General features: G+C 49.1%; 1 protein-coding gene across 3 annotated transcripts in view; it reads left to right on the top strand.

The window, feature by feature from the left end:
* The first annotated feature begins 9,613 nt into the window (after positions 1–9,613).
* Positions 9,614–20,505, top strand: part of LOC142576287 (uncharacterized) — a 136,052-nt gene continuing 125,160 nt past the window's right edge. For all 3 annotated transcript variants that reach the window (XM_075686342.1, XM_075686344.1, XM_075686341.1), the window contains exon 1: positions 9,614–9,912. In XM_075686342.1, coding sequence (XP_075542457.1) covers positions 9,629–9,912 — 284 coding nt within the window. In that variant the 5' untranslated portion in view covers positions 9,614–9,628. The remainder of the gene's footprint in view (positions 9,913–20,505) is intronic.

Genomic DNA, 20,505 nt, shown 5'->3' with positions numbered 1-20,505 from the left:
CGATGGCACGCACGCAGAAACAAGCACGGTCAGGCACGGTCGCGCAGGCTGCGAAGGAACAAAACACTAGAGTTGACGTCACAACACCGCGGTTTCCGGTCTCCGCTCGCATCGTCAGCGTCAGCAGCAGCGCGCGGCATTCGACGGGGGGCGGAGCTACAGCGCAATTTTAACCGACGATTACGTCGCTCCTAATTGAAAAAAAACCCCAAATCTTACCTACATGGTTTATAAGGTTCCCGCATCCGTATATGAGCATCTTATTGAATTCGACCGACTCTTCAGCTTCCCTTTAAGGACCCGCTGTCAAAGCTCAATCCCAAGAAACACTTTCTACGTGTGCTTTGTCGTCTCTCCTGTCACACGTGTCCGGGGACACCATCACGGATCTCAACATAACTTCCTGATTGAGCCCCGTATGGACTGCTGATTGGCCTCGGCGCCTTTGCAGCTGCATCCAGTACAGAGAAGACAGCTAAAAAAAGCGTGGCGAACCCTAGCAACTGCCCCATGGAGGAAGGAAACTGAGGAGAGGCCCTACCCCCTCCGCGCTCTAGGAGAAAAGTGTGCAGAAAATGACGTAGAAGGTTCTTTTTTTTTGCCGTTTTTCTATTTCTTTGCTCTAGCGGCCACGCCTTTCGGGCCACAATGGCGGCTTTGTTATGGTCTATGCACTCACACATGTTGCTCCGTGGTTTTCGTACCATGGCAAAGGCGCCGTGCCGGCAGGTTTGCGTTGGTTTGGTTGGTTTGCGTTACAAATGTTTAAATACCATCGCAAACAACTTAGACTATAATATGCTACCCTGTGAGCGATGTTCGCTCTCGATTAGACGAGTAATTTGTGGACAGGAAGTTCTTAAAGTCCACCGGCCAAATACGGAAGACCATGTATGTATGTATGTATGTATGTATGTATGTATGTATGTATGTATGTATGTATGTATGTATGTATGTATGTATGTATGTATGTGTGTGTGTATGTGTGTGTGTGTGTGTGTGTGTGTGTGTGTGTGTGTGTGTGTGTGTGTGTGTGTGTGTGTGTGTGTGTGTGTGTGTGTGTGTGTGTGTGTGTGTGTGTGTGTGTGTGTGTGTGTTTATCTCTCAGCAGCTCTAAAAAATTACCTATGCCTTCAGGCTTGAGAATATCCTGTGACAATCCCCCGTCTACGTTGTCGTAGGCTCCTTTAATATCTATGCATGCTATCCATGTAGGTCTAGTGTGGGCTACTGAAAAATATCGACTCAGTTAATACAAACATATTACCCTCAAAGCGTCTGCCTTGTCTGAACCCATTCAGTTGTTCCCCCTGTAAATAATTTCTTTTCCACCCACTTTGACAGTTCCGATATTATAGCTTGCGTTACTATTATATGTATCACCGACGTTAGCGTAACTGGCCTGCACGAGCTCGTGTTATATTTATCGTCTTTGTAGGTGTAGTTTGCATTGCTTGCACGCCATTCAACTGATGGTTACGGTGATCTGTGACCATTCCCCTTTGTAACCAGCGGGTAAACTGTTAACCAGGTCTGAATAGATAAATAAAAGTAATAAAGAAATTAGTGGCACGGTAGAAGCGCCATCTGTGCACGCAACACTTGTATAATCAAGTGATCACGTCAGAAAAATTAAACCACACTTTATCGATTGTTCTTATTGGCTACGTTTCCTAAGGTATTGAATCAAATGTATACGAATGTTGGTATGCTTTATTAATCATTTATAACTGGTACGTGCGCTTGGATGTCTTATTTGTAAATGTTTCATGTGTCTTTCCGCATTCATGTGCTGTAATCGTTACATTGTCAAGAGTACCCGTGACGCCAATTAGTCTTTCTTTTTTTGGCAATGTCCACACAATCATGGTTGCTAACTTTATGTTAAAATAGACATTTCATTTCAACATGCGCGCATGCGTGCTTTGCAGTCGCTAAATATTATGAGCCGCATGAAGTTGTAGAATGGGACTGCTTGTTCTTCGAGAAGTTATCAAAGCCACATATAGTTCGTTTTCTTCACGCGCTTACAGCGGTTGTAATCGGTTAGTCACTGCGGCTTGGCTCGACGCACACGTGTCACTGGCGAGTATACGCGCAGTGTTTTCCTTGACTGGATCAGTTTCAGATTCCAAAGCAGCAGCTGGCGTTATGAAAGATGTCGCAGTGAGACGACCTCTGAATTACACGTTCACGAGAGTTTCTTGAATTCCGCCTCCATCAATATGCCAGTCTGGAGACAAACCGACAAAATCATACCTAACGCAGCAGGTACACGGTCCCATCCGGCGTCCGACGCGCCGGAGCAGCATGCCGGAATCGAGGTGTTTTGCCTTGCCGAAGCGGCAATAGCGAAGCGCCGGATCGAACGGCCGATGTGCGACAAACCGGGTAGGTTGCCATCACCCGACTTGTCCGACAACCGCACCGTCATTTGGCCGCAGCCAGTTACAGCGTGGTTGGCATGTGACGTTCTCTGACGTTCCCTCCGCAGAGGCGGCGCCGGCGGGCCCGTTTCTCGCTGTTTCTTTTTGTTTTTCTTGTCGGCGACAATTCGTTTTCGACACGCCAGTAGTTACCACTTCAGTAAAATTGTCTCAACCATGTGCCTGTTCGGCAAAGCAGCGCCTAGTACACTTGCACTAAACTACTGGCGAGATCGGTAACCGCGAGGGCCTTTCGCAGGCAGACAGCACACACCGACTGTCTGAGCGAGGCTGCTCGCTTGGCTTGCCCTTCGAAACGTCCGCGTCGAGTAAACCAAATGTATTTAATTATGGGCGAACTAAGAGTTCTGTGTCAACCACTTTGGAAAAAAAAATAGCGCCCTTCGACCAGCTCGGGCTGGATCGCAAGCGCCGTCGGCCGCGGCGTCCGTCGAGCTAGGCCTACCTAAAGCCCCTCCATACACGGCGGTGACGCGTGGATGGAGGGGCTTTAGGCCTACCGGCCCTATCGCTGGTTCTCAGTGAAGCCGTCACTGGACAACGCGCTGCGGTGAAGTGTTTTGTCATTCGCACAGGCGTACCTTTATTGACAGTGTCAGTGTTATGCGAAGTTGTTGATATCGCATTTATCGACGTGGAAATGGAGTCATCCGAGCGGACAAACTGGGGCGCTGGATCTAGGCGGAGCTTACGCGCCGCTCTCCCGTTCGGATGCACGTACCGTGTGGCCCGAATCGTCGTATGCCAAAGCATGCAGCGCCGCACGTCGGATCGGACACCGAATCGCACCGTGTGTCTCCTGCTTAATCCCCGAATGCACGAACCACTCAATTATTGCGGGGGTTTTACACGCAGCGTGTTTGAATGGGTAGTTCTCAGTTCCCTCACAGTAGAGAGCTTTAGAATAGGGGCCCCAAAGAAATAGCGTCGAAGCCACTGCGCATACACGAGAAGAACTGCGTTTTGCGTTGGGCACGCTATTTCACTGATTTAGCGGGAACACCAAAAGATTTGCGTAAACAGACATGGCAGCACCCATCGAAGCGACGGCTCTAACCTAGCACCAAGATTCGTAGTAATGCGTGAAGTTTGCAAGCTAGAAGAAGTGACTGCGGTTATCGCGTTCTCTCAACTAGCGTGTGTTATGAAGATTGGTTCATTAGACACCGCTGATTCCGAATTCGATTGTGGATTTTATGGCTCGTAGGCCTAACACGGCTAAGCTTGGCTGGAGAAGACACGTAAAGTTGGTTTGCTCAAAACTAAGCGCAACTAATTGTTTGCAGCTTACAGAATAACCGTTACATTGTAATTGAACGCGCACAGTGGCGTAGCAACGGGGGGGGGGGTGCCGTGGGCCAGCAGAGGGGGGGTGTCGTATACGTCTGAAGACACCCGAAAATTGTTGATATCCTGGCCATCCTCGACTAGACCCGTGGGGGGCGGGGGGTGACAGAAGAGCTATCGGCCCCGGGTGCCAGACGACCTAGCTGCGCCACTGAACGCGAATACACGCAAGGCTAATTAGTATTCATATCATAAAAATGGTATATTTTATTTCATTATTTCTAATAGCTTTTCTTTGTCGCCGTAGTGGCGCTGTCAGCGCAAGACGCTGTCCACAAACGCAAAGCGCCATTTAAAACTCTTTACTCCGGCGTGCCCGAACGCTAACACCCGCCATGCTCTTTGGGGCCCCCATTGTAAAGCTCTTTAGTACCTCCCGCTTTTTTTCAGTAATCTCATTCCCGAGCCCGTTGTCGGAAAGCTCGTTTATTTCATGTTTTTCTCCAGCACATCATCATCATCATCATCAGCCTGGTTATGCCCACTGCAGGGCAAAGGGAGCTCCCATACTTCTCCAACTACCCCGGTCATGTACTACTTGTGGCCATGTTGTCCGTGCAAACGTCTTAATGTCATCCGCCCAACTAACTTTCTGCCGCCCCCTGCTACGCTTCCCTTCCCTTGGAATCCAGTCCGTAACCCTTAATAACCATCGGTTATCTTCCCTCCTCATCACATGTCCGGCCCATGCCAATTTCTTTTTCTTGATTTCAACTAAGATGTCATTTACCCGCGTTTGTTCCCTCACCCAACCTGCTCTTTTCTTATCCCTTAACGTTACACCCATCATTCTTCTTTCCATAGCTCGTTGCGTCGTCCTCAATTTCAGCAGAACCCTTTTCGTAAGCCTCCAGGTTTCTGCCCCATACGTGAGTACTGGTAAGACACAGCGGGTTATACACTTTTCTCTTGAGGGATAGTGGCAACCTGCTGTTCATGTTTTCAGAATGCCTGCCAAACGCACCCCAGCCCATTCTTATTCTTCTGGTTATTTCAGTCTCATGATCCGAATCCATAGTCACTACCTGCCCTAAGTGGATGTATTCCCTTACCACTTCCAGTGTCTCGTTACCTATCGTAAACTGCTGTTCTCTTCCGAGACTGTTAAACATTACTGTAGTTTTCTGCAGATTAATTTTTAGACCCACCCTTCTGCTTTGCCTCTCCAGGTCAGTGAGCATGCGTTGCAATTGGTCCAATATCATCAGCGAATCGCAAGTTGCTAAGGTATTCTCCATCAAATTTATCCCCAATTCTTCCCACTCCAGGTCTCTGAATACCTCCTGTAAACATGCTGTGAATAGTATTGGAGACATCGTATCTCCCTGTCTGACGCCTTTATTGGGATTTTGTTGCTTTCTTTATGGAGGACTACGGTGGCTGTGGAGCCGCTATAGATATCTTCCAGTATATTTACATATGGCTCGTGCACACCCTGATTTCGTAATGCCTCCATGACTGCTGAGGTTTCGACAGAATCAAAGGCTTTTCGTAATCAATGAAAGATATATATCAGGGTTGGTTATATTCCGCACATTTCTCTATCACCTGATTGATAGTGTTAATATGGTCTATTGTTGAGTAGCCTTTACGGAATCCTGCCTGGTTCTTTGGTTGACAGAAGTCTAAGGTATTCCTGATTCTAATTGCGATTACCTTAGTAAATACTTTGTAGTCAACAGACGGTAAGCTGATCGATCTATAATTTTTCAAGTCTTTGGCGTCCTCTTTCTTATGGATTAAGATTATGTTAGCGTTCTTCTAAGATTCCGGTACGTTCGAGGTCATGAGGCATTGTGTATTTAGGGTGGCCAGTCTTTCTCGGACAATGTTCCCACCATCCTTCAACAAATCTGCTGTTACCTGATCCTCCCCAGCTGCCTTTCCCCTTTGCATAGCTACGAAGGCGTTTTTTACTTCTTCCGGCGTTACTTGTGGGATTTCAAATTCCTCTAGACTATTCTCTCTCACATTATCAACGTGGGTGCTACTGGTACTGTATAAATCTCTATAGAACTCCTCAGCCACTTGAACTATCTCATCCATATTAGTAACGATATTGCCGGCTTTGTCTCTTAACGCATACATCTGATTCTTGCCTATTCCTAGTTTCTTCTTCACTGCTTTTAGCCTTCCTCCGTTCCTGAGAGCATGTTCAATTCTATCCATATTATAGTTCCTTATGTCAGCTGTCTTACGCTTGTTGATTAACTTAGAAAGTTCAGCCAGTTCTAGTCTAGCTGTAGTATTAGAGGCTTTCATACATTGGCGTTTCTTGATCAGATCTTTCGTCTCCTGCGATAGCTTACTGGTCTCCTGTCTAACGGAGTTACCACCGACTTCTGTTGCGCACTCCTTAATGATGCCCATAAGATTGTAGTTCATTGCTTCAACACTAAGGTCCTCTTCCTGAGTTAAAGCCGAATACCTGTTCTGTAGCTTGATTCGGAATTCCTCTAGTTTCCCTCTTACCGCTAACTCATTGATTGGCTTCTTATGTGCCAGTTCCTTCCGTTACCTCCTCAAGTCTAGGCTATTTCGAGTTCTTACCATCCTATGGTCACTGCAGCGCACCTTGCCGAGCACGTCTACATCTTGTATGATGCCAGGGTTAGCGCAGAGTATGAAGTCGATTTCATTTCTAGTCTCACCATTTGGGCTCCTCCATGTCCCCTTTCGGCTAACCCGCTTGCGGAAAAAGGTATTCATTATCCGCATATTATTCTGTTCTGGAAACTCTACTAATAACTCTTCCCTGCTATTCCTAGAGCTTATACCATATTACCCCACTGACTTGTCTCCAGCCTACTTCTTGCCTACCCTGGCATTGAAGTCGCCCATCAGTATAGTGTATTTTGTTTTGACTTTACCCATCGCCGATTCCACGTCTTCATAAAAGCTTTCGAATTCCTGGTCATCATGACTGGATGTAGGGGAGTAGACCTGTACTACCTTCAATTTGTACCTCTTCAGTTTAACAACAAGACCTGCCACCCTCTCGTTAATGCTATAGAATTCATGTATGTTACCAGCTATATCCTTATTAATCAGGAATCCGACTCCTAGTTCTCGTCTCTCCGCTAAGACCCGGTAGCACAGTACGTGGCCGCTTTTTAGCACTATGTATGCTTCTTTTGTCCTCCTAACCTCACTGAGCCCTATTATATCCCATTTACTACCCTCTAATTCCTCCAATAACACTGCTGGACTCGCCTCACTAGATAACGTTCTAACGGTAAACATTGCCAGGTTCAGATCCCAATGGCAGCCTGTCCGGAGCCTGGGATTCTTAGCACCCTCTGCTGTGTCACAGATCTGACCGCCGCCGTGGTCAGTTGCTTCGCGGCTGCTGGGGACTGAGGGCCGGGGTTTGATTGTTGTATTCATATAGGAGGTTGTGGCCAAGTACTGCATCAGGGTGCCCAATCCTGCTCTGGTGAGAGAGTGCGTTACCGGTTCAGGTCACCGGGATCAGGCCGCACTCCAGGCCTGTTTCTGCAATTTTCTCAGCACACGGGTTTTTTTCCGGTGGAGAATTGCGCGGCACCGGGATTCGAACCACGGTCCTCTTGCACGCGAGGCGGATACTCTACCGCCCCAGCAGGAGTTGTACGCCTCATTTAACCTACAGTGGTGCCTTATTTGATCAGTCAAGGTGGACTAATGTGACCTCGGTTTTTCCGCACAGATGGCACTCAACTAGAGAACCTGGTATTTATGACCTGCACACGTGTGGCCATACATAATAGAAGAGATTGTTTTTTTTTCTCTTTTCTAGAAGGGTCCCCGAGCAGTGGTAAACTAAAAGAAAAGACATATTAAAAAGGGGGGAAGAAAAAAGAAAAAGAAGGAAGAGAACACGGATTTGAACTCGTGACCATTGGATTTTACCCGGAGAGATAGCTCTGTAGGTTGGTCCGTCAGGCCCCAGGTTACTTTGAAGCGCGATAGCTCCTGTCCAGAGCCTCATACTTACGTGGAAAGGGACTGATGTTGTCCGCGATGGTGTTGCCCGCGATATATGCATGAGATTAAATGCGAGCGCTGTTGCTTTGTCTCTGCGTGTAGTAGTTAAGAGAACGAGTTTAAGGGAAGAAAGCAAAGTTTCTGAAGCATAATTGCAGCGCCGTGGTTTGAAAGCGCATTTGCGGTAGAGAAACGGAAGGAGATATAAGGGACTTGTAGCGGTGCTACGGAAAAGTACGGTATACGGTACGGTAAGTGCGTAATACTGTACCGGTCGAGAAGTGCGTATGCGCGAACTTTACCGTACGGAATGACTTTACGTACGGCATACTAGACGGTAAGGAGTCGGTAAGGCTCGGCTAGCACCGTGTGTCGCGAGGCGAGCTGCACCAAGCCAAAACAGTGAGAAGCTGATGGCGGTCACAGAGTCCACGTCTCGTGTGCTTTTTTTTACCATGATAATACCAAGGCAAGAGGTTACCTTAAACCACCTTCTGCGGAGCGACGAAGTGGCAACAAGTAAACAGTGGCATAAAAAAAACCAGGTAGGTGGCGCTATCTAGTGATGCAGAGTTTTTATTGCAGTAACTAACTATATTCTGCTTATCTGCTGGTGTAAATTGTCAGCAGCGGTGCAATTTACAAGAAACAAACCATTTTTTATGTATTGATTAGATAAGAACACCTACGTAACAAAAGGTTTCACCTGCTGCAGGACTAAGGGTCACAAGATGTCGCTACCGGCCCTGTGACTGGCGTCTAAGTTTGCCGTAGCCGGGCCCTTTTGTAAATAATAATGCGTGTATGGACAAGCTAAAGCTTTCTAGTATTCGTCGAAATGAATATTTCGCGCTCAGCGCATAGTTATTGTATTCTGCAAAGCCTCAATGTTAGCCGCTAGCATCATTATCACATTGCCGTACGCATCGAGCGGCACACACAGCTAAAACGTCTTCGGTCATCGCGGTAAGTTAGTACGGAACGGTAATACCGTACCGTATACCGCACTTACCGTACCGTAATACGGCACTGCTAAAACTCTATAAGCGCGCGTGGCCATGATACGCACACGACAAACTGTCTTAATAAATTTAGAGACTTGAGAGAAAGTTTCGTGAAGAACCGATAACACAGGGCAATCAGCACTCGAATACGACGAGAGAAATTATTGAGACGTGGAAAATTCCCTTGAACTAAGTATGGTTTGCGAGACAAATGCTTGTAAGTATTGACTTCAGTGACGGCCAAATACCTCCCCCGCGTTCAGTGCATCATGCCTGACAGCAACGGTGTCAAGTTCGCCGCGACATCGTCGGAGGACGAGGCAGAACGAAAAAGAAATTGACAGGAAAAAAAAAGAAAAAGAAAGAAAGCACTTACGGCCCATTGTCCGTCTGGTCGGTCTTTTCGACTGTTCTATCCGAGTCGAGCGAGCGACGTCGTAATCAAATGCGGCAAAGGAGGCGAGCAGCGGACAAGCCGTACGCCTTTTTCTTCCCACACTTTAGGAAAGGTCGACAGCCGCCGCACGGTGCCGCTTCACAAAAAGCTGTGTTCTGCCAAGAAGACGACACCCCCATATTTCCCACCCCCCTCCCTATGCTGGGCCCTCCCGAGGGGGACACTAGACGGCGCATGACAGTTGGCCTTGAAAACGCTTTGTTGATGCACCAGAGAGGAACCGCCCTCTCCCTCGCTTCTGCGAGAAACACGTGGTCGCCTCTTCTCGCTGCCGGCTCGCTTCAACGTGGCTGGATCATTTGGCGCAGCGTGCGTCCCCGGGAGGTGTCCACCCTGCAGCCTCGCTGTGTCTGCGCGCTTTTCTGTGACACCTTGAGCGAAGGCGCGCGTACGAAGTAGCGTGTGCCATGGGCCGCTACGGCAAGTGGGCGAGCTACAACGCGAGCCGTGGTCGCTGCGCCAGCAGCGCGTCTCCGTACTGGCGGGGCCGATTCGGTGTCGGGAACGTGCGCGGCGCTCGAGGCGGGCAGCCGCCGTGGAAGCCTTGGAACGTGCCGCCCAATATGCGCGCTATTATGATGATGGTCGCCGCTGTTGGTCGCACCGCGCCGCCTTCGACCATGGCGCCCTATCGCCCCACCGCTTCGCGAAGGGACTTCGGTCGTGACGAAAGAACGACGACCGATAACCGGTGAGTTGTGAACTTGTGGCTACAGTAGCGATTCGGTATCCTCCCACTCGGCGCTTTTAATGCATTTCCTTTTTTTTTGGGGGGGGGGCGGAATTAACCGCACGCTGGTATCGCTGGTAGCGCACGGCGCTAAGGGGAGCCTTATGGCATCGTCCTTCGTGACGGCTAGCGTTGTGAGAGGCGGCGCGGCGCCCCTGGTCGCAGACGTAACAAGGGGCGGTCGGAGGCGCTGCACGGGGTTCGGAAACGGTCCCTACTAGTGGCGCTGGAAATACGGACTGAATCCCACGGAATGAGGCACGGTGTTAACGGGAGCGCTACCGATACCGCATAAAACGACAGAACATATAGTGCCACAAATGACCATCCCCTAAGGCATATTAGCTGCATTCTTCGATAGCAGCCGTGGTTGTTGGTTGGTTCATCTGTTTTTTTGTGGCGGCCGCATTTCGATGGGGGCGAAACGTGGAAACGCCCGTGTACTTATATTTAAAATTATGGGGTTTTATGTGCCAAAACCACTTTCTGATTATGAGGCACGCCGTAGTGGAGGACTCCGGAAATTTTGCCCACCTGGAGTTTCTTAACGTGCACCTAAATCTAAGTACACGGGTGTTTTCGCATTTCGCCTACATCGAAATGCGGCCGCGATGGCCGGGAGTGTACTTATATTTAAATGCACGTGAAAAACTCCAGGTGGTCATAATTTCCGGAGTCCTTCACTACGGCGTGCCTCATAATAAAATGTAGTTTTGTTACGTAAAACCCCATAATTTAATTTTTATTTTTTGTGTGGACTATACCAGAGAAGCCGAGCGCCGCCCATGTTTATATTTAAAATGCGTTCGCTCTCCGCGATTGCTTCCTGCAGCATCGCGATCTCTAATAATCCTGTCAGCAGCGATTGATTCCGCAATGAACTTTGCACATGCTTTGTTTCACTGTGCTCAGTATAGCGCTGTTACGCTCATTCAACAGCCTGATTGATTTGTGTGGGAGTTGTCGCAAAGCGCGGTGCGGGAGAACGCGCCAAGAAAAAAGCCCGCATGTTGGACACAACACCAGACTTTTTTTTCACTACGTGATGGTTCGGTTATGCCGTTAAATTTGCTATGTTTGAAGACCAAGTAATCGGTGAACATTTCTGCAATGACTTGAAGGTGATTGCTACATTCTCCTATGTTCTATAATTCTGACGCCTTCATGTTTTTTCTTTTTTTTTCTTTTGCCGCACTTCGTGTTTTCGGCAGCCAATATTCCATTTGACCATCTGATTGCTGCTGCGCTGCCCTACGTTTTTGCCGTATTCAGCTGTACATGTGCGCCATACCGTCCTTCATTCTCCAAGTATGCCTCCCCCCTTCCCAACACACATACACTTTCTTTCTTTTGCTTTTGTTCTCGCCCTGACGGCGCTGTAGATCTCATTCTTGGAACGAACACATTGGCGTTCCCCTGCTGCTGTTGTAACGTGACCTCGCGGCGGGATGGGCGCACTCTGCACCGAGGCTCTCCTGCCCGTAAATCTTGCGTCCGTGCGTTTCTCGCAACAGTTCCTCATGGGGGCCGTTTTTTACTGTTTCTAGTTGCTTTCGGTCCGGTGATGTTTCCCCAGCAGCGCGGAGAGAGGGGGGTCGAGCGCCGCGTAGGAAAGCCCTCTACGGCCTCTGCTGGTTCGGGGCCCGTAGTTTATGGCCGACCAGCTGCGGAGGAAGACTCTTTGCAGATCGGGCACCGCACCAGCGTTTCGACACTGCCGCGAAACCTCGGCGCACGGTGGTTGGCCCCGTGGCTGTCGCGTAAACACGCCCGGTGGGACGGCGCGTATTGTCTTGCGCGTGTACTTTTCAAGCAGGGCGTCAGCTTCAGGCTGGATCAGCTTGCTGTGCCCAGAGCGCCGCCCCGCGTGTTGTGACTGTCGGTCCTATGGTGACGCGACAGCCGTCTACAGTGTGCCGTCACAACACGCACGCGGCATTCGCGAGGTGCACGTTTCAGCTACGACGTCTTTCGGGCTTTCCTTCCTTTTCGAGAGGCTAGAGAACGACATCGAGCAGGGGTATTGTGCGTTAATATTGAAAGATCCGTCTTAAGTGTCATCTGAGCTTGTCCCAAGTTACTTCAGCGTGCTTGTCCCGAATTGATGCAGGGCGAGGAGTGGAAACCACTTGCGAGAAGTGACATATTCTGGACACTCCCCATTTACCTTCTCCTGATTCTTAGAGCTCCTCGAATGCCAGCATTCTAGCACGCCTTAGCAAGTATTTGTGAAGTCTGTGGCATAGGAACTGTGCAAGGAGCGGTCCTCCTGTTTGCTCGTTTCTACTTCGTCTTAGCTGTACAACAATTCAACTATGACGACTTGAGTATTGTGAGAGGTTGACACGGCCACGCGCTGGATGCGGTGACACGTGCGAGTGCCACCACACCTTATGATAGGTCTGTTCCATCCGGCTGCGCTTTCTGCACTAGTGTTCAAAGAGTGAGTACAGCAGTCCACCCACCTCCCCAAGAGCGCCGAAAAACTCATCCAAGGATGGCGGTGTGAAACAAAATGTGAATTTTGATGTCTTATAATTGGTAGGCAGATGCATGAGAGCAGCCCCGCCTACAAAATACGGCCTTGTTTAAGCATAGCAATTTATTACAGAAAACTTCTGATCACACGCAATTTCCCTCCTGCTTCTGATAGAATCGTCGCTTGAAATACAGCGCGAACTGCCGCAATGAGGTAACAATGATTCCAACAGTTCTAAATAGATATGAAAACGGGCTAAATTTTCGTTGTTCGGTCTGCTAGCGTGAACCGGCAAGTTCGTGCCTCGGATGCAATGGCCTCGGCCACAAAATCGCAAGTGGGGTCAAACGAGTTCAGAGGTCACGCCCCTACTAAGCCGTAGCTTTTCTCACAAGAAAACGGTCGGGACAATGCTGCCTACTCTCAAAAAGACGCGGCACCCACCCTTGCGTTAGGACGTCACCACTCAGCCATCCGTATAGTGAACTAGAATAGCCATCCGTTTCGCCTGTCGGTAGAGAGACGCGCGCCGAATGCCGCCGCACTTGGAAGTGTTGCGGGGCTGCAAGTGGCGTTTGGGCTGCAGGAATCCGCCAAGCCGACCGACCAGAACATTCGGTACTAGCAATGAAGGAAAAATTACGCAGATGCCACCCACTGTGGGAATCGATGTACGCGATGCTTACTGTGCTGTTTGCTTTGATTGAGATACGATAATTAGCGGTGGTGTTTACGGCTAATGTTTCATTTCTTCGACGTTCAGTGCAACGCCAGAGTGCTGAGTTCACGTTAACCGTTACATTGCACGCGCCCCTGCTGTTTATCTGCGTAGTAGAGGGAACGTGTTTGCTTCAGGCATTGTTGTGCGCCTAATTTTATGACGTCTGAAGGGGTTGAGTATTGTCATTGCCTTACATGGCCCATCGCATCCTGGCAAAAGTATCAAACTTTAATTGAATTATGACGTTTTTCTTTCCGCCCCCGTCGAATTGCGGCTGCCAAGGTCGGGATCAAATCCGCGACCTCCAGATGTGATGTTGCCGCAGGGCTACTGCGGCGGGCACTGAAGTGTTGATTTCACGTGCCGACGCTACCGCGGTGTCGCCTTGACCCTGCGGTGCGCTTTATTAGTGCGGCTCATTTTCTGCACGCCCTCCGTAGATTCCCCGCTTGACATATTTGCATGGTGCTTATTTTTCTGAAATAGCAGGGACGCATCTTGCCGTACCTTGAAATTCATCCCGTTGCCCCGCAACCGCTGTCGTGTCTCAAGTGCTAACGTTTCGTTGCCTTCTCGTGTCACCTTCTCTCTATCCCCCTCCCTTCCCGTTGGACGGGAACTGGAAGCGAAAAGTAACAAGGCTGTTATTGACTCGTTTAGCGACCGCGTCTGTTCTACGACATCTCTGCTTCCTCTAATCCCTCCTCTCTACCATTATATCTAGTTAGCCGCTGGACTTGCACGTTAGTGGACATATAAGCGCTGCAGCTTCTGCAATGGTTTTGCCGGGGTCACGGATAATTACAGCTGTCGAGAGGCTAATGTGGCTTCGCCCAGGGAGCTCCAGAGAGTATGTGCACATTCGACGACGTCCAAGCGAGTTTCTCGCGTCCACTTTCCTGCCGCGCTACTCTCATGTAGCCGGTCCTCCGAACTCCGCCTCCGAAGGTATGAAATACGTGACTGGTAGTGTAGAGGATCCAATTCCGGCGGCGCCGCCGTGAATGTCTGCACAACGAGCGGATGTTTATGTTTGCGCCGCCCGCCTCCTCGGCGTGGACGACACATACAAAATAAGGCTCAATTTCACCGCCGCTCGGCTGCACTCAAAATTCGTTCTCTCTGCGCGTGTCTGTCTACAGCGGACGCATTTCGCGCCCTTATAGGTTACAACCTGGCAATCCAAGGTCGACGCTGCTCTTCGGTAGCCGTCGACTTGGCCCCCTTTCATCCATTGGTTCAGCTTGTCATATTCAGGTAGGTCTTTTCCTGACCCGTCAACGGTCGATGTCAAAGCTGCGTTGACTTCTGGGTAGGGGTGGGTTGCCTCTGGTAAACGTCTAAGAAATGCTTTTCTTCGTATTGAGATGCAACAGGAGCTTCAGCAGTGAGCTACGACAGCGCCGCAGCTGTGATCGGCCCTGGGCGCCGTAGTCGCGCTGCGGCGCAGCGGTTCCTCTCATTGTACTGACCCTTTCAAGTCTTCTAGTTCCCTGCAGCAGTGCACCCAACCACTTCAGCCGGTTCGTTTGCACGCAGTGTTCGTGTCGCGGGAGGAAACGCCAGCCTATCTCGCCACCGGAATAGGCTCCAACGTGTGGTCGACGCCACAGGACCTTTGGGTTGCCTTAGGATGTCGTAGAAAAGGCCCATTCCCGACATTTTTCCGGATGCAAGCAAGCACGCCAAGCAACAATGCGTCCACACCAACCTTTCTGCTTCAACAATGGGAGATTCGGAGACGCTGCTTGAACAAGAAATTCCTCAGCGCTCCGTTTTGATTCCGCATGAAGAGCCTGTGAACAGCATTACTTCTGACGACGCTTGTCCGTCGTCGTCGGTGCAAATAGACGAGTGAGACGAGCTTTCCGCATCGTGTGCAGCAAGGGATGAACCTAATTCCGCGAACGAATTCTCCGCCCCGGATGTGGAGCATGCAGGCCTGTTGGAAACGCCGAAATTTAAGGCAGTCACCCACACAGCCAATACTGAACCCATTTCAATCTAAGAAGTACGGCACATTGAGCAGAAGCTTCCACTCGGACTGTTACTGCTTATTTCCTTGTGGCACATTCACACCGAAAGCGGAGCCGCCAAGCGGATTTTCAACGCGGCGATGCGGTGAGCGCGCACGCCTGTTCAGACCGGACGGCTTGCATGGCGGCCCGCGCCGCAGAAGAGGCGGAGCATCTAGCGTTGTTGTGGCGCACGTGTCGCCATCTCTTGGCATCAGTCGTCCGTCCTCAACGTGCCCGAGCGTCGCCACTGGGCCACCGTCGTCTGGCCAGCCCTTCTCGCTTGCTAACCACTTGCGAAGAATGAACAGCTCGGACAAAGAAGACTAAATAGTTGGCATTTTACTCGCCGCTTCGTTAACAGCTTTTCAAGACGAGCAGCAGAAAGCTCGGAGGAAGACAGCCCGCCAGCGCCGCTGATGGCTTCGTCCCGCCTTGTAGGAACGAAAATAAACTTCGGCACAATGCTGTCTTGTGGAACTGCTGCTCGCTATTTGTGCAGTTTAAAACACGGACAGTGCCAATATTAAATCACTATCTGCACACCACACTGCATCGTAACTGGCAGAGGAATTGCAGAAACGTTTACATCACGGAGCGAAGAAAGCCCCGTGGGCTTCGCAAGCACGTTGCTGGTTGGCTTGAATCAGCCACAACACAGCATAAGCAGCAGCAAAAATAGCTAGATTGCTGCTACAATACGCGACCAAACACCTACATCGCTCCGACCCTACCACGCTGGCGTCGCAAAGGAACTGATGGCGATTGCGATGGTCTTCCTCATTGCCTCCGACCACTGGCAAATTTCTGCGCATGCGCGAGAGAGGCATGCGACATTCTTTTCATCCATCCGCTTTGCTTGGACCACCGCCGATCTAAAGCCCCTCTTTACGCCGAACCACGCACTCCCCTACCTTGCGAGGGTTGACTGACACCTAGACATGCTTCGCCTCTCAGTGACAGGTGTGGCGAGTCTTTGTGTGCGCACCCCTTTCTGGGAACTTCACTTAGAGGGAGGAATGTGCCTTATAGGGGGGGGGGGGGAGAGGTTGAAAAAGAACCTGACTGAGAGGTTGAAAAAGACAGCTGGCTCAACTTTCTTGCGCATTTAGTGGCTGTATAGGTTTATCTTTCGAGACAATTATTGTTTTGAAAACCGACTTTTTTCTCCAAATGTAATACATATAGAAAAATAAAATCATGTAGGGTAAACTATGTGGTTATATTTTGCGCAAGAACATTCCCCGCCCCCCATTTAGCCCTTGCCGCTTCCAAAGACAAAAATTTGCTTGATGGCGCCGAGCGCGAAATAATACTGAAGTCGATTGTAGTAGTATTTTTATAGTGATATAGATATCCAAATTGTGGCGGCTATGACGTTACGTTAGACGGCCGAAGCACGGCAAAAGCGTGGCCTTTGATATCCTGGCTCTTGGTATCAGGAATGCCATAATTACGGACGTCATAAGAGCACCTCAACACCTTGTCGGAGCTCAGACCTTTGTCGCCGTGTTATGAAGCAAAATCAATAAATATTAAGAGTGCATAATTATCCCTTTTCGATCTGTTTTTTACAAAGCAAGCTACCATCGCCGTAAAGCAGATCAACACACATAGGTACTTTGCCTTCACTTTGATGCAGTGTCCTATTAGTTTCCTTTAATGTGCAGAAGCCGTCAGTAGGAGGAAGGGACGAAAGCGTGCGAATAGGGACGCGAATAAAGCTATATGTTTTTAGACAGTAAGGAAATTTTCATTCTTTTTTTCACAGAAAGGTGACACTTGCAAAGAGTTCAGCTTTTCTTTCCTTTCGACCTGTGCGCTTACTCAGGTCAACGCTCGCCCTCACTCTGCAGCAGCTGTATTTTGCAGCCTTTTGGATATCTGAGCGCCAACGTTCCAGCGCCGTGCTGCTCTGAGTTTTGGCTCTTTTTCTCACTTTTAACATATATCGTGACGCTACCGTGCTGACACGTTCCAGCTTAGGATGTACTGTTTATTCCGCGCAGTGCACTGACCTGACTATCTCGTTGCAAGGCTCGTGGCTTTGCAATAGCAGCGTGCAGTAAGGGCCGATTTGCGCTCGAGCCCCATGTCACACCACCCGCCTGCCAGCACGCATGTCGTCCGGTGAAAATTTGCGCATTTCACAGAATGGTAGACACATCTCGGTTTACACTGCATGTGCGAGCCCAGTGTGTAACAGAATTTGCGAACCAGTGTACGAAATGTACAGTTTTCCGCACGCGTTCGGCAAGGGGGCGGTGTCACGGCTCAAGCGTAAATCGTCATTTAATTAACCAGCCCTAAGGCCGGGATAAATCTGTGTAACTGGTGCGGGGCCTGCACACTACTCCGTAATCACGCCGGTCAGCTGGTGTAGCGCAAGCAAATTTTCTCGAAGTGTGCGGACGTTACCGCACGCTCACGTAGTCCAGTAGAACCTTTAAAAAGATTAGTTCTAACAGTTTGTGAACATATTTCTTTAAACATTTTAGTAGCACTCTGTCAACAGTTCGCTACCGACTAGGATTGCAACTGTGACTTAAAACGAAGAGCTTGATTCCCGAGTATGTCATATATCGGCATTAATGTGTGTTAGAAAAAATTATCAAGGACTCTCAAGTTACTTCCCATTCTGAATATCTTTCGGCAAACAGTACGAGCTGTGGACGTACTGAGGATACATGTCCATCAGGTAAAAATAATTTCATGATATACAGTAAAACATTCTTTACAGAAAAGTAACGAGCCTCTTGACGTATTACTAAAGTTGTTATTTAGGCAAAAGCTAGAAGAAATGTTAACGGGGCACTTAAGATATTCTATATACAAAAGTAAGAAGGAAGTCTGTTAACGTTGTATTTGAAATATTTACACAAAAGTGAGAAGGAAGTCTTTTAACAGTGTATTAAAATATTCTTTATATAGAAGTAAGAAGAAAGTCTTTGAGCGGTGTACTTAAATATTCTTTATACAAAAGTAAGAAGCAAGTCTTTTAACCGTGTACTTAAAACATTCTTTACACAAAAGTAAGAAAATATTTTGACAGTGTATCAACAAATGTTACTAGAATGTGAATGTAAATAGACTGTCAGTAAAGTAAATAGAAAGTTGGTAGAAGTTCCAAATAATGTTAATACGCATTTTTGTAAGGGTAGTCACCGCACCAAGGAAATTTGCTGAGAAACGTGACAAGCCGCTGGTTAAAAATATTTGCCAAATAAAAAAGGAAGAGCCAAACACACTAATCCTGATTAAATTCATGAGCGGAAAGTTTGGATAGATTGGAATGCATAATTAGTCTGGCTTTTAGAACAAGCACCATATACGCTGCTCGCGCCGTTTGGACATAGCTTAATCAGCTTCCAAAGCGCTTTTGCATGTTGTCTGAAGCTTGTGACCAGAGCATCGTGTCGTGTTCCCAGTCACCGTCTACGATATCTCACGAAACAGAGGCTTACTAAGCTGCACCGGCGTCACCACGTGATCAAACATGGCAGTGCCCACGGCATCGCCGCGAAAAGGGTCAATAGGTTGTAAACGTAAATTCAATATTGCCATACGGCTATCTTACGAGCACTTCACCAACCGCTGCGAACTGAAGTAAACCACGAACGACGTACCACAGACCTGAGCAGACGACTCGAGCTTATGTTACACAAGAGAAACGTTTCACGTGGCGCCATGTTTACGTGGCTGTTGCAGCCATGACGTACTGAATAATAAGGTGTTACACTGCCCTCGGAAAGCATACCAGAATCAGACGTTGCAACAACGCACAACCAATAAAACCAATAAACGCGAAGAACATACTCTGTGGTCTGAAACGGCCGCTACGACGGTTGGGGCTTTTGGCTCTAGCAAGATGGCGGCGTCCGGCACCACTCCGTTCGCCTCCGTTCCAGAAGTTTTTTGTATATAACCACCTTGGGCCCCACGCTAGTGCCAGCGCTGCGTCACCGCTGACGTTATAGAGTTAATGTACATGCTTCCCAAGGGGTTCTTATACAGTAATTCTAGGTGACGCAACCTTGGCTGACGTGCCCAGACACGTCTGTTGCGCACCGCATCGCACCGCGCATGTAGCTGCCCGCTCTACAGTGCGAAAGGGCAGTGCAGCGGACGGCACTTACCACGTGGCTCCGGTGGCGTCGCCAGTAGCGGCTGAGCTGCGATCGACCGCTTTTGAACAAAAGAAGCAGACAAAGCGCTCGCATGCACTGCGACGCACGTACATGTTTGGCGCGCGCAGGAGATTTGGTTCTCTGTTTTGCCCGTAAGCACTCCGTTTATTTAGTCTGTGTTATCTGCTTACGATTAGAAAATAAAGTGCGTGCTTTTCTTTACCACAGATGCAAAAGAGGTCTCCGAAATAACTATAGCGCGTCTGGCCTCGCCGTTACTTTCTGTTACAATTGAGTCCCATGCAGATTTTCTTTTCATTTCGTTAGAAAAAATCACTTCAACACGTTCATCAATCAAAGGATCGCGTTTATTTAGCTTATAGAGCTTGAGGGCGTAGACGACAGTCTATACAATTGCAGGTGAGCAGATTCTGACAGTACATATTCGCAATCGAGTGGCCGCGTTTCAGGGGAATATAAACGTAACTAGTCCCCGCACCGTTTAAACTAAGTATAAATTAAGCACTTGCATAGTTCGCTCGTTGCCTCCTTGGCGCACATTTCAAGGCACATTAAAGGACGCCCTGAAAGAAGAAACTGCTGGAAGGAATAACACGGAACAGTAAGCCGGACGTGCGGCTAGTAACGCGAACTGAAATTCTTACGAATCGGCAGCACAGAAAGCGTGCATGCAGACATATAAGCATGCCACATACGCGGAAGTAATTTATTCTGGAAAAGTCGCTGAAATTCAGCTGTCGAAATAATGTCGCGCCTGCAGGGTGAACACGATCTAATGAGCAGAAGAGCGCTTATAATGAGGCCGGAAGACAAATGGTAGCTTCACTGAAATGGCAAAACAGCTATACGCCGAGTGCACCGCCTATGGACAAGAACGGCACCGAGAGCGGCGCTGCTGCGCCGGCGTTGAGAGCGCCGCATGCGAAGCAAAATTCTAATAGCGGGTGGTACCCCTCTCCCATCTCTCGTTCGCACCGCCTTGATTGCCTCCTGCACTGCGCGTGTTTGGGCACGTTTCGTGCCGCGCGCGTTGTGTGCCTACGTGTGTGCGCGTGGACATTTCATTCGAAGGGCGATTTACAGTCTGTTTCACATTTAGGGAAACTCGGAGCGCTTTGCATCGCGATGCGGCGAGCGCTTGAGTCAGGAGGCGGCAGCAGCTCGCGCAGCTGCTCGAGGGGCGGGATCCTG

Source organism: Dermacentor variabilis, chromosome 3 (genome assembly GCF_050947875.1).
Source record: "Dermacentor variabilis isolate Ectoservices chromosome 3, ASM5094787v1, whole genome shotgun sequence".
In the NCBI taxonomy this organism is placed as follows: domain Eukaryota; kingdom Metazoa; phylum Arthropoda; class Arachnida; order Ixodida; family Ixodidae; genus Dermacentor; species Dermacentor variabilis.
The sequence above is the reverse complement of the archived record's forward strand: the minus strand, read 5'-3'. Positions and strand labels throughout refer to the sequence as shown.